Raw genomic sequence first — 13,801 nt, forward strand, 5'->3', positions numbered from 1 at the left:
TTTTCTCCTAAGAGAATTGCCACTGCTGGAAATAAGTGTGTCCCCAGGTGAGGCAAGGCGCATGAGTGATTGCACCATCCTGCTGCCCAGCAGGTTCCCCTGCAGCCCCAGGGACAGCTGGAGGGAGCCCAGAGGGGCAGAGCAAGGGCTGCCTTGGGCTGCTCCCTGCTGCCGAGCTGGGCCGGGCTCCTGCCATGGAGGCAGCTCCTGGCAAGCGGGCAGCGCTGCAGAGAGACAGCTCTGCCCACCAGCAGCTCCTCTGCAAAGTGCAGCAGGGCTGAGGCACTGCCTGCAGGCACCCAGGGCAGAGGAGGGAGGCAGGGAGAGCTCAATGGCAGACCTTGGTGGGAGGCTGCTGAGAGCTCCCTGCTGGAGAAATGTGCAGAGCCCTTGAGCCGGTAAGTGTGTGGCTGCAGGGCAATGCCTCTGCAGTTGCTAGCCGGGTCTGCAGCAGCTGGGGCACCCCCAGCCTGTGGGACCGTGTGGGAGCCTTTTGCTGTGGAGGAGGCCAGTGTGCTGCAGAGCAGGGCTTCCCTGCTGCAGCGTGGGAGGGCCAGGGCATGTGGGCTGCCTTGTGCCAGGGCCGGCTGCAGGGCTGTGAAGGTGGCTGTGCAGGCAGGGGTGCCCAGGGCTGTCCTTGCCAGCAGGGTCCCTGCAGCCGCGGGGGCTGTGTGCTGGGGCAGGGGCTCTGCCGCCTGCCAGGGGCAGCTCTCAGCCTGCCGGGGGGCTCCCCACAGCTCTGGGGGCGTATGGACTGAGCCCCGAGAGGGAAGGATCTCTCTGCTGTTGAGAGTGTGCTGCATGGCTGAGTGCTGCTTACAAGGATAGGTTACCCTCAGAATGTGTCTGGATGAGACTTTTCGTATCGAAGGTCAGCGCAGGGATTGCTATGATAAATCCAGGGCTCTCCTCAATCTGTGTTTTCAGTTTTCTGTTGTTGGGGGCAGGAGAGGGAAGGCAGAAATGTTAATGGAGATCTCGAGTTTGAAGATGTCACTGACACTCCCAGCTGTAGCTCTGAGTGATGAGGAGGTCTGCCAGGAGCCTCCTGAAGTGCCCTCAGCCACTCCTCCGCCTATGAACAGCAGCAGCAGCACCTTTGCTGGGGCCATCAGGGTCGTTCTGAGCTGCCCTTTCCCCCTGCGGACAGGACCCTGCGCCCATACAGTGCCCTGCAGAGAGGCAGGTTTGTGTGGGGCCAGTGCACAGAGGCTGGGATGGGGTCTGTGAGCACTGACAGGGAAAGACCTGGCACAGGGAGATACCTCCCACAAGGAAAATCTCCTGACATCCAGGATATTGCATGGACTGATAGGAAACTTCAGACAGAATTGTTGTTGAAAGCAGAATCAGAAAGCTCTCTATGCCCATGTGCAGTGCAGACCCCTTTCTCTGAGGCATCCCCCTGGCTGCTCTCCCCCCAGCAAAGCCTCTGCCCTCAGGGCTGGGGGTCCCGAGGCGTGAGCCACCCCCTCTGCAGCCAGAGCTCCAGCAGAGCCGCGGTGCAGCTCTGCAGCCACGTGCCCCGGCCCCTCTGCAGAGCACAGGGGCTGAGAGCAGCTGCCCGGCAATGTTGGTGTGTGGGAGGTGGCGAGCAGAGCTGGGCAAGGGCAGCGCTGCCCTCAGTGCCCGGCACGCTCGCCCTGGCCTCTCTCAGCCGCACCCTCACTCTGTTTTGCCTCTTTTCTCCATTGTCTCTGTTATTTGTTACTGTTCCCTTGCTCTTGCTGTCAGGCTCTCTGGGGATGGGTGTTTCAGCTGCAGAGTCGCACACTGATCTTGTGGGTCCATTCCTGCAGCTGTGTCCATGGGAACAAGTGTCCCAGCTTTCCTGCCACCTGGGGGTCTGTGGGCAATGCCTTCTGTGGGGATGGGCATTGAGCTGGTTGCCCCTGAATTAGATGCTATATTTAGGGTCCTTTTGTACCTCCCTGACATTTGCTTCCAAGCAGTGAGTTGCCCTCCAGAATACAAACCTGTCCCCTCCCACCCTTTGTGATCTGAAAGCCCCACGGAGAAGCGCAGGGATGCTGTGACAGAGAAAATGCAGTTGGGTGGGTGAAATGAGCCCTGTGTGTCCTTGGCTGCAAGTGGGGTGCTGAGACCTCAAGAAAGGGTGAGGGGTCTGTGGTGGGTCAGGCTGCTCTCAGTGGTGCCTGGTGGATTTTAAGGGTGACATGGCAGTGTGGTCACCCTCCACCCTTAGGAAGGTGCAAGCCCAGAGACAATGGGAACCAGATGGACAGACCACCTCCCCACACTGGGCGCTCACCCACAGGCAATCCTCTTGCCTCGCAGAGCTCTCTGTGTTCCCCCTGAGGGCAGCAGCAATGCTGAGAGTTTCTGACATCCAAGAATACTCACCAAAAGGAGAGAGGGTAGAGATTTTAAACAAGAATATTCTCAAAGTGTCTTCACCATTCCCATTCTGTAGCCCTGGCAGTGCAGGTGCTGACAGGCATTTCTACTCTGGCACGGGTTTCACATGACAAAGTTGAAATCAGGACTGGTCCCTGCCCCCCCCCACACACACTTCTGCAGAATGGGGCTGACTGATCAAGACCCCGTGGGCACATGCCCTGCTCTTCATCACCCACAGGACCAGCACCAAGCAAGGCTCCAGCCACACAGCTGCAGGAAGGTCTGCTAGGAAGAGTAAAGGATGTCTGTGTGCGAAAAGGGGCAGGGGAATGGTCTGTGGGAAATGGCATTGATTTTGCTCAGGGAAGTCTCCCTTCACTTGTCACTGTCTTTTTTTTCCTGTGACAGGTTCCCATGCCCAGAGGCACCAGATGTCCAACAGCAGCTCCATCACCCACTTCCTCCTCCTGGCATTGGCAAACACGCGGGAGCTGCAGCTCTTATCCTTCTGGCTCTTCCTGGGCATCTACCTGGCTGCCCTCATGGCCAACGGCCTCATCATCACCCTCGTAGCCTGTTACAAAATCCTTCATACCCCCATGTACTTCCTCCTCAACCTGTCTCTCCTTGACCTGGGCTCCATCTCCACCATTGTCCCCAAAGCCATGGCCAACTCCCTCTGGGACACCAGGGCCATCTCCTACTCAGGATGTGCTGCACAGCTCTTCCTGATTCTCTTTTTCCTTTCAGCAGAGTGTTCTCTCCTCACCGTCATGGCCTATGACCGCTTTGTGGCCATCTGCCAGCCCCTGCACTACGGGACCCTGCTGGGCAGCAGAGCTTGTGTCCACGTGGCAGCAGCTGCCTGGGCCAGTGGGTTTCTCAATGCTGCGCTGCACACGGCCAATACACTGTCACTGCCGCTCTGCCAAGGCAATGCCCTGGGACAGGTCTTCTGTGAAATCCCACAGATCCTCAAGCTCTCCTGCTCACACACCTACCTCAGGGAAGTGGGGCTAATTGTGGCTAGTGCTTGTCTAGGTGTTGGCTGTTTCATTTTCATTGTTCTGTCCTACGTGCAGATCTTCAGGGCTGTGCTGAGGATCCCCTCTGAGCAGGGACGGCACAAAGCCTTTTCCACATGCCTCCCTCACCTGGCCGTGGTCTCCCTCTTTCTCAGCACTGGCACGTTTGCCTACCTGAAGTCCCCCTCCATCTCCTCCCCATCCCTGGACCTGGTGGTGGCAGTTCTGTACTCAGTGGTGCCTCCGGCACTGAACCCCCTCATCTACAGCATGAGGAACCAGGAGCTGAAGGATGCACTGAAGAAGCTGATGCATTCAAGACTCTCTCAGCAGCCCTGAACTGCCTGAATCTCCTCACAAGGCATTTCCTGGTCATCTCTGGAACATCCTGTGCATTTATCGCTTTTAATGTCACAATTGTGTTTCTCCTAGAATGTTTGCATGCACTCCACTTCTTCAAAAGAACGAACCCAGCCTGCCTGACCCAGAAGCTTTTGTACTTTTGCATCCAGGATGGTGCAACTGGACTCCTGTGTCACATCTCTGTAATTTAAGGGGCTTGTGTAGTGGAGATATCTATCAACTTCCCAGGAGAGTAAAGCACCAGTGTAGACCTCAGCTGTGTGAGTGTGCAAAGTTGGGGCAAATGACAGGGTGGGGGCACACGGCAGGGCGTCCTGGTGAAAATCCCGTGGTCATGGTGAAGGAAGCATGGCACTAATCGGGTGGGACACAGGGCTCTGCTCAGTGCCATGTTCCCTGGATATCCATCCAGGGGAAGCTGCCCCAGGTGCCCCAAGATGTCCTAAGCACCAGTCATTTCCTTTGCTTGTTGTACACCCCAGTCCCTACGAGGAACATTTGCTGCATGGTCAGCTCTGTCATCCTTAGTGGCTCAGTGATACCCAACTCCATTGCAACTCTAAATGTAAATGGAGCCACTTTCCTACTGTCACTTGTTACACACAAGTCCTATAGCTCTTGCCACAGTTGGCCACTCAGCCAAGGCTGTGGTCAGACACTTCCAGCCAGATCATGTCCTCATGGCTTTGCTTTGACAAATAGTGAAGTAAACCACTGACTGAGATCCCACCAACTGACCTGGGTCCAGTCTTTGACTCTAAATGTTATCTCAAATAAACCCCAGTTTCTCAGCCTCTTCTTGTTCATAACATGATCCCGGTAACAACCATCCTTCTGGACTCTGCAGGACTTGCTCCATTCTGTCAGGGTCTTTCTTGTGCGGGGGAGCCCCACTGTGGGCTCAGCAGTCCTGATGTGGTCCTGTGGTGGGGTTAACCACAGCACCCAGCCAGCCCCACAACTGCTCATCCGCTCCCCTGACTCAACAGGAAAAAAGAAGAAATTATACCAGCAATGCTCATGGGTCATGGCCAAAATGTGTCATATTAAAATTCAATTTAATTTATTGCTAATTAAAAAACACATGGATTGTGAGAAACCAGGACTGAAACATAAAGACCATTCCCCTGACAGTTTCTCCAAGGCCCAAATTACTCCATTGCTCCCAATTCATCTACACACCAACACCCTGAAAGGTGCAAGGGTGCTGCGATGGAGAGACGGGACGCTGCTTGATGCAAGCAAATGCTGATTTATTGTACAGAAGCACGAGTTTATGTATGTTATCAGAGGCTGCATGCTTTAAACAGATTGGTTCGTTAAGCTAAGCATTACATACTAGGCAATCCCTGTTTGGTTAACTACAAACAAAGGACACTTTCAGTAAGTTTTTACAGTCATCAATTAACAGCAAAGTGTTACTTCTCCTTGGCTCCATCTTTTCCTCATCTCCTTACCTTTCCTCCGCCTGACTCATCCTGTTGGTTGTTATCTATTCACCCTGCTTATCCTCCCAGGGTTTGTGGCCTACAAGTTCAAGCACGTTCCTTTCAGCTAACTGATTGTTACTTATGGTCCTGATTTCCAGGCCCCCTCCTACATCTCCCCCTTCTTGTTTTTGAGCAATCCAAATCCCATTTGTTGTAAACATGCATTCGATCAAGTTACTCATCACTCCTTGTAAGCATTGAAAGAAACAAGGAACACATAATACTAAAACCAACAATACTGTCAATACCATCAATGCTCCTTTGATTATGGTTTGTAACCAGCCCCCTAACCCAAGGCTTGAAAGCCAGTCAGAAAAAGGATCATGTCCTTCAGTAACATGCTTCATATTCTTGTGCAGTGCTGCTAATTTCTGAGCTATGCTTTTTGAGTGATCAGACAAATTCATACAACACATTCCGTAACGATGTTCACCACAGGCTACTCTCTAATCTTCATGCTGTTTCCTTATCTTCTAGAGGTGACATCACATTCCTCCTTTGTTCTGTCTCATCCTAGTTTCTTCTCATACTCCCTCAAAGTTATTTAACTCTTTGCTGTAGGATCGAAGCTGCACATCATCAAAGCAAGGCCAAAGCTGCACTTTATCAATGTCAAAACAACCCACTGTCTCTGTTCTGTACAATTCTACAATTTCCCCTTTTTGTTTTTGAACAGCTAGTACCAGGTTTGCCGTGTTTTGCGGGGCCCTTGCAAACATGAAGGCAACCAAGGCAATAGCAAACAATACTGCACATTGAGTGAATGGATGACAAAAAGGCTGACATTTTCTCAGGTTTTGATAACATGTTGCTGCAGTGGGGCGCCTAAAATCCATTCAGCACATACCATCAAAATCCTCAGAGCCATGTCCTTGAGCCAACAACAAAAAGCCAATACTTGCTCTGTTTTGTATGTCATAGTGGCCAATTTGACTCAGATTCTTAGCTGCCTAACAAACAAGGTGATTTAACTCTTTAATGCTTTCCCTGCTGTTACACTGGATAAGAGAAGAACCGCTGCAATACATTCCCATCATAGCCTCCTACTACACTAGCATCTACATAAAGACAACTATCGACATTCAAAGTGCAAACAATATCAACTTCATTTGGATTAACTTTATACAGAGGTAATCAATTACCCCAGCTATCAAGGCTTTCAGTAAGATTCTTCATTCCCCGCATACATTCACTTTTTTGCAGCAATGTCTGCAAGTCAGTTTCAAGGAAGGGCACACCAAACAAGGACTAGTTCAGTCAAAAAGTTTGAAGCATCGCATGCCTTCTCTGAACATACCTCTGGGGTCATTCCCTTCATTCCCTCTCTTTTTTATGCAAAGAGAAACACTTTCATCAAAACAGAGAAGCCGCTATTTACATCTCTGAGCCAGGACACAAACCGCAGCTGTATGCGCCACCAGGCTCAGGGCAGGAATCATTCATGCAGTTACATAGTTATATATCACTACAAGCATGCAGACACCTATTAAACACTAGATAACCATGTTTATCTTTCCTACTCTCCTTCACAATACCTAGCTGTTCTCTCATCTCGTTAGGTGAAATATTCTCCAGCTTCCTCTCCTATATCTCTCTCCAGACATTCTCTATCCTCCTCTTTTTTGCTTGTTAATTGCGACGAGGCAAAGGCTGTGTGTAGCTGGGAGACCATGACCTGATTTATGTTACAATCAATTAAACACTGAATACAGGAAAAAAGGCATGGGAGATATGAGGCAAACATCAATAAGGTGGTTAAAGATAAATATAATAAATCCTGTAATACTTTTGATCCATGGCCTAAAGTTTCCCAGCCATGAGAAGAGACCAACGGCATTCCGCCCCTGGCTCTGCTGCAGATTTTTAAGGCTTTTAAGTTTTGTGTGCTTTTGTGAATTAATTCAGAGTGGTCTCTCAGATTCACATAGCACATCCTATCAAAGTCTTCACACTCGTGTCCCTCTTTTAATAATAAAAGTTAATAGCAACTCGATTCTGTAGCAAGATATGATGGACAGAATCAACTTTAGTTAATAAAAAAAAAGAACAGTATTTGTAGTATTACTTTGTTTAGCAAGCTAGCAGCCTGGTTTACTAAGCAAGTTAAGAGTGTGTACTATTCTACAGAAGAGATTAGAGAAGCAAAAAAATGTTTTATGCTGCATTCCAGAACACAAGCTGAGAGTTACAGTCTGCTGTGAGTTCTGTGTTATAATCATTTGACACATGTTTGCGTTGCGATTGTGAAAGTTGCCCGTTTACAATTTTCATTGGCATTATCATATGTCGCGACGGAGGGAAGACACAGTCACTCAATATGAGTGATCAGCAGACTTTGTTTATTGTCCCTTACAGTCACCTCTTATGCCTTCTTATAAATAGCTCATACATATTACAAAAGTTAAGCTCATTATTGGTTAGTTGCCTAAATACCAAGCCCGCCCCTAGTTTCTCTTCTGTAGTTTTCTGTTCCCACCTGCAACATTCTTTTCCCACCGAAATCTTCCTGTTATTGTGTAACAAGAACAGCCAAAGACAGTGTATTTTGCTTTACTTCAGATAAGCTGAGAGCGATGTGCATTTTTGTCCAGCCAGCTGGACTATGGCTATGAACTTTTTCAGCTAGCCAGTTATCCACAATTCCCCTGTTTTTATTTTGGGCGACATAGGCTTGGTTGACCATTTTCAATAACAGTGTTTTAACACAGGAAAATACACAGCCAGCTTATAAAATCTCAGTTCAGAAGTATAATTCCTGAAATACTTGAAAAATAAAGTTAGCTTGAAGCTTTAATTTAGATGCTCTTTCTGTTCCAGTGACATAAAAAGTTTAAAAAATTCAAAGGTAATTTTAAAGTTCTGAACATGGACTAATGCAAGCTCAAAACCCAAAAAGAAACCAAACTGATGTTTGACTAGGAATATTTGCAAATATTTTAGTGGAAAATCCCTGACCATTAACAATTTTCTGTCCAAATAACAACTGCCCTCATACAACCAACCAGTCCATACATTTTCTGAAGAATACCTCATTGATATCAAAGAATTAACAAAGGGAAAAAATTAGTTCTAAGCTATATACATTCATAAGTGGATTTTTCAATAGTTACATACAGATTTACACACTAAGCCATAATGGCTTGTAGGTGATACACACAGGAAGAGTACCTTGCTTATCTGTCTGAATGTCTATGCTAAATTTGACAACTATGCCACAAGCCAAGCCTACATGGGTGCTGTGTGTTATGCACGTTCCTTAACAAACAGAAGTATAATAGACAAATTCCCAAGATCTAGTCCCCAACCTAATTATATTATTTTGTAGCCAATTAAGGAAAATAACACAAATGTGCATATCTACATGTGCACACACCTTTTAGTTCAGAACTGATCTGTGATAAAAGGCCTTAGCCTTATGGCATCATCGAATCTTAACGAGTACAGTAATTAAAAATGCAGTCTTACTGTAAGTGCGATTTATGCTGACATTCCCTCAAATGCTACACGTGAGTACTTCTCACTCAACTGCCTCAAGTTAAAATAGTAGTATTTGTTAATATGTATTAAAAAATCATTAATTATCTACAATAGCAGTTGACTTCCATAACACTATGTACACAAAAGAGGCTGAAGATGGGTTTTCTGAATACTAACAATTTATTTTAGACTGTCTAAACTCAGGTCTTAAAAGATTTCACTCTGCCAGACATAGAAACACTGTTGCACTCCAGTTGTGATATCCCTTTTCCCAAGTTGTCACATGCACATCTCGCTCAAGCAACATTATTGTTAAAGTTTCTCTCTGCTACATAAAAGCATATTGCGCTTGTAGATATAAAAAGACAGCACCCTTACTTAGATTATTACCTTATTACCTCATAACTCTTAGTATACCTTGTATCTCTGATTTCATCACTTCAAAAATTCACCAGGAGCAGATAAAACCACAGCATCAGACTAAACTACACCTTAACTGCTGATTCGAATAAAGGCATTCTCTTCAGATAGGCCTAATGCTTACAAATAATTTTGGCTGGTTTTGATCAAAAAACTATTATTACAATAATGATCAAAAATAATAATCCCGTTTGCAAAATGCCTTTAAGCCAGCCTCCTAGTCCCAACCAATTTCTACATTCAGAATACAGCATAAATACAGAATACAGAATAAATTATCTCCATCAAGGCAAAAAGGCTTCTCTTTAAGCACAGAGATGTTTGCTAGTTCAAGGCAGAAACCCATTTCTTGTAGGGGACATCTGAAGCACTTTTTTTTTGGTGGGTTTGTAATCAATTCCGTATTTTTACTTGAGAAGCTTAAGCTGTTCCACTTGTTTCAGGAGTGTTTCCAACTCTGATTTGTCGAATAGGTCCGTATTTCCCAAAAATATCATACATTTCCTCCGCTGTGATTTTATACGGCAGGGTCCGAATATAAAGGATCCGATTGATCTCTGGGGGCAGCCGGATGTTAGCTCGCTTGGCCGCTTGCATCGCCATGGTGCCAATCGGGGGGGGGGGGGGGGGGGGCACCTTGGAGAGAAACCGCGGCTGGGAAGGGGCCTGCCGGGCCGCGCCGCCGCTTGCCGCTGCTGCGGGGGACCCGGATGCTGTCCCATACGCTAATAACCCGAGTAATTCTTTGTTACAATCTATGTCCTGCACGCTCCGCTTTTCTAAAAAGCATATGAGCGAATCGTACGTCGCTTGTCTCTCCACACCTTCGTCAGCGCTGTTGCAGCCTTTGCGAGACTTCGGCGACGCGTGGCCGGCGGGACCCTCTGTAGGTGCTCCCGGGCGCGGGGACTGTGCCCTTCCGCCTCCTGCGCTGCTTTCAGGACCGGTACCCGAATCTCTGTCGAACCGTGGCTCGCAGGTTCAGCCCTCTCTAGGGTCCCTGTTCGGGCGCCATTTGTCGCGACGGAGGGAAGACACAGTCACTCAATATGAGTGATCAGCAGACTTCGTTTATTGTCCCTTACAGTCACCTTTTATGCCTTGTTATAATTAGCTCATACATATTACAAAAGTTAAGCTCATTATTGGTTAGTTGCCTAAATACCAAGCCCGCCCCTAGTTTCTCTTCTGTAGTTTTCTGTTCCCACCTGCAACATTCTTTTCCCACCGAAATCTTCCTGTTATTGTGTAACAAGGACAGCTAAAGACAGTGTATTTTGCTTTACTTCAGATAAGCTGAGAGCGATGTGCATTTTTGTCCAGCCAGCTAAACTATGTTTATGTAAACTTTTTCAGCTAGCCAGCTACCCACAATTCCCCCGTTTTTATTTTGGGCAACATGGACTTGGTTGACCATTTTCAATAACAGCGTTTTAACACAGGAAAACTACACAGCTAAGCACTACTAAAACTATTATAATAATGATCAAAACAATAACCCCGTTTGCCATGAGATTGTATCTTTGTTGTCAAAAGTTCGAGTTTTTCACGCATGATCCTCTGTGTGTGGGATTGGAACAGATGTCGAAATAGATTCCAGAACAGGGCCTATCGCAAAGTGTAGGCAAAACAGCGTTCTCGCGTCGAGCTCCTCCAGCGTGCTCTACAGCAGGTTTTACCCAACGGCTGGGAACCCAAATAGTGCCTGAATTGGTAGAAATACAGACATAACCACGCCCCACATAAATCACCTCCCCAGGGCCTACCCATTGTCCTGTTTTTGCATCCTTATACAATACTTTCATGTGTGGTGGCCTGGGGGGTTCTGAGCCAGCGTGGTGCCTTATTATAGGCGGCTCATTACTGTCCCCAAACACACACAAATGATTAAGCACAAAAAGGGCCTTCTCTACCCTTTCTCTTACATCCTGAATCTCTTTGAACTTTTCTATATAACGTTTTAACGTCCCGTTAGCCCGCTCTACAATTGCTTGTCCAGTTGGAGAATGAGGGATTGCAGTAACATATTTAATATTCCACATTTGCATAAAGCGTTTAAGCAATCCGCTACCATATGCAGGACCGTTATCAGTTTTAATAGTAATAGGCACCCCTAAAACAGCAAAGCAACTAGTTAAATGCCGGCGCACGTCCCGGACCTTTTCTCCGGGCTGTGGTGTGGCCCATAACATATGGCTATAGGTGTCTATAGTAACATGCACATATTTCAATCGACCGAATGCAGGAACATAAGTAACATCCATCTGCCAAACATCATTAGACTTTAGTCCTCGCGGGTTGACCCCGCAACCAAGCCCCAAGCCTGAGTTATGGTGACTACATATAGGGCAAGCCTTCACAATGGCCCGAGCCTCCTCCACAGAGAGTTTGTAGGCTCGTGCCAGCCCCTTCGCGTTTTGATGGAAGATCGAATGGGCTTCTCGAGCTCGACAATGTGGTGCTAATGGGGGTTCAGTAGTGATTGTGACGAGACGATCAGCTCGAGCATTGCCCTCTCCGAGGCCTTCTTCCCACTGGTGGCTTCGGATATGGATTACCGCATACGATTCCGATCTCTGTGTGATTGCAAGCTGCAAGCTCACAAGCAGTTCTGTCAAGCATTGATTCTTTAATTCACGCACGCTTGCATCTTCAATCCGGCTGATTATGCCAGCAACATAGAGAGAATCTGTGACTACGTTCAGTGGAACATCTCTCCATCTAATAAATGTCCAGACCACTGCATAGAGTTCTAGCGTCTGTAGAGAATCCTTTGGCTGCGCTTGTAGAATTTGGTGTTGCCACCCTTGCTCATCTTTCCACGTTATGGCAGCGGTCCTAGAGCGTCGACCCGCATCAGTAGAGGCCGTGAGAGCGTGCGGGATAGGCTGGCTGGATCGCTTTGGCTTAACAATCCAGCCCATGTTCTCCATCCACGACAGGATGGGCGATGGGAGTGGTTTAACTATTATTGCTGCTCCATCGTGGAGTAGTGCAGCCTGCAGTTCCTCGGAGTTCCGCAAGTACCACTCCAAGTCGATCTGTCTCATCGGCACCCATATCGTGCCAGGAGGAGTGCCATCCACCTGTAAAATACGACAGCGACCTTTCTTGATCAGCTCCATCAGTGTCGAGATCTTGTCTTGTATTGTGCGTCGTGGTTGCAGTGGGGGAGCTATCCATTCCAATACGATGGTGGAGTACTCCCCTTTCTCCCCCGTTTTTATTATTTGCTGTGTTAGAGCACCCATGAGGTACTGAGTGCCACATAAGATAGTCAAATCGATGGGTAACCCTACAACACGCCGATGCGTGGAGCACGTAGTCACCATTGATGCTATTTGTTGTAACGTTTGTTCTTGCTGTTCAGTAAGCTGTATTGGGGCTGAAGGATCTGTCCCTCTCAACAGGGGGCGTAGTTGATTCAATAGTTCATTGAGGATGCCCACTACAGGCCGGAGCCATTGCAGATCACCGAGCAGTCGTTGGGCGTCGTGAAGGGTTTGGATATCCAAGTGGAGTGACAACTTTTGAGGCTGAATTGTTGTGTCAGTGATACGCCACCCCAAATACTTCCAGGGGCTTGATTCTTGCACCTTTTCGGGTGCTACTACCAAGCCTCTAAGCTTGAGTTGATCAGTTAAAACCTGTTTTTGTTGTAAGGAGAAGGGTGCCGGCTGTGCTAACAAGATGTCATCCATATAATGGTAGATTAAAGTCTTAGCCCAGCGTTGTCGCAAAGGTTGTAGAGTGGCAGCAACATAGAGTTGACACAAGGTGGGCGAATTTCTCATTCCTTGCGGGAGGACCGTCCATTCAAAGCGTTGGTCCGGTCCCTCCTGGTTGATCGCGGGTAAGGTAAAGGCAAATCTGCGCTGGTCATCTTCATGTAAAGCAATTGTGAAAAAGCAGTCTTTCAAATCTACAATGAGTAAATGCCACCCTTCCGGTATCATAGCTGCGTTGGGCAAGCCGGGTTGTAAGGCTCCCATATCATGCATCTGTTTGTTTACCGCTCGCAGATCATGAAGCAATCAATATTTTCCAGACTTTTTCTTGATAACAAAGATGGGGGTATTCCAGGGGCTCGTTGACAGACGCAAATGACCTTGTTGATACTGCTCTTTAACCAGTTCATGCGCCTGTTCTAGACTTTCCCTTTTTAACGGCCACTGCTCAATCCACACTGGTTCCTCTGTCTTCCATCGGAGTGGGATCGAGAAAGTCCAAGCAATGGCCGCTCCTAGAAAGGGAGGTCTGAAGTGAGGACCATCCCCATTTGGGCCAAGATATCGCGGCCTATCAAAGCATGCACCCCCTCAGGCAGTGGAATAATCGAGACACAACAGTTTATAACTTTGTCAGCTATAGTCCATCGCAGAAGGGGGGATTTGCGAGCGAAGGTCAATCCCCCCACTCCTGCAACTGTGGCATTGGTCGTACAGGTTGGCCAATGCGCCGGCCATTTCTGTGCACTGATTATAGAGACATCAGCGCCAGTATCCAACAGCGCAGTAATCGAGAGTGTCTGGTCTCCATACTGCACTGTGACCAATCGCCGTGGCCGTTGACGCAGGCCAATAGTCAATAAAGCCATTTGCCCTGTAGACCCAAAGTTACCTTGCCCTCGAGGTTGTTCTTGCAGTGGTTGGAGGGTGCCTGCAA

The 13,801-nt window shown here is 47.9% G+C and overlaps 1 protein-coding gene across 1 annotated transcript; it reads left to right on the forward strand.

Annotated features, from left to right (window-relative positions):
• Nucleotides 1–2,603: 2,603 nt before the first annotated feature.
• LOC308057728 (olfactory receptor 14C36-like) lies at nt 2,604–7,270 on the forward strand. Its single transcript, XM_080411787.1, has one exon. The coding sequence runs from the start codon at nt 2,793–2,795 to the stop codon at nt 3,723–3,725; it is 933 nt and encodes a 310-aa protein (XP_080267913.1). The 5' UTR covers nt 2,604–2,792; the 3' UTR covers nt 3,726–7,270.
• The last annotated feature ends 6,531 nt before the right edge of the window (nt 7,271–13,801 follow it).

Source organism: Falco punctatus (genome assembly GCF_963210335.1).
Source record: "Falco punctatus genome assembly, contig: scaffold_29, whole genome shotgun sequence".
NCBI lineage: Eukaryota > Metazoa > Chordata > Aves > Falconiformes > Falconidae > Falco > Falco punctatus.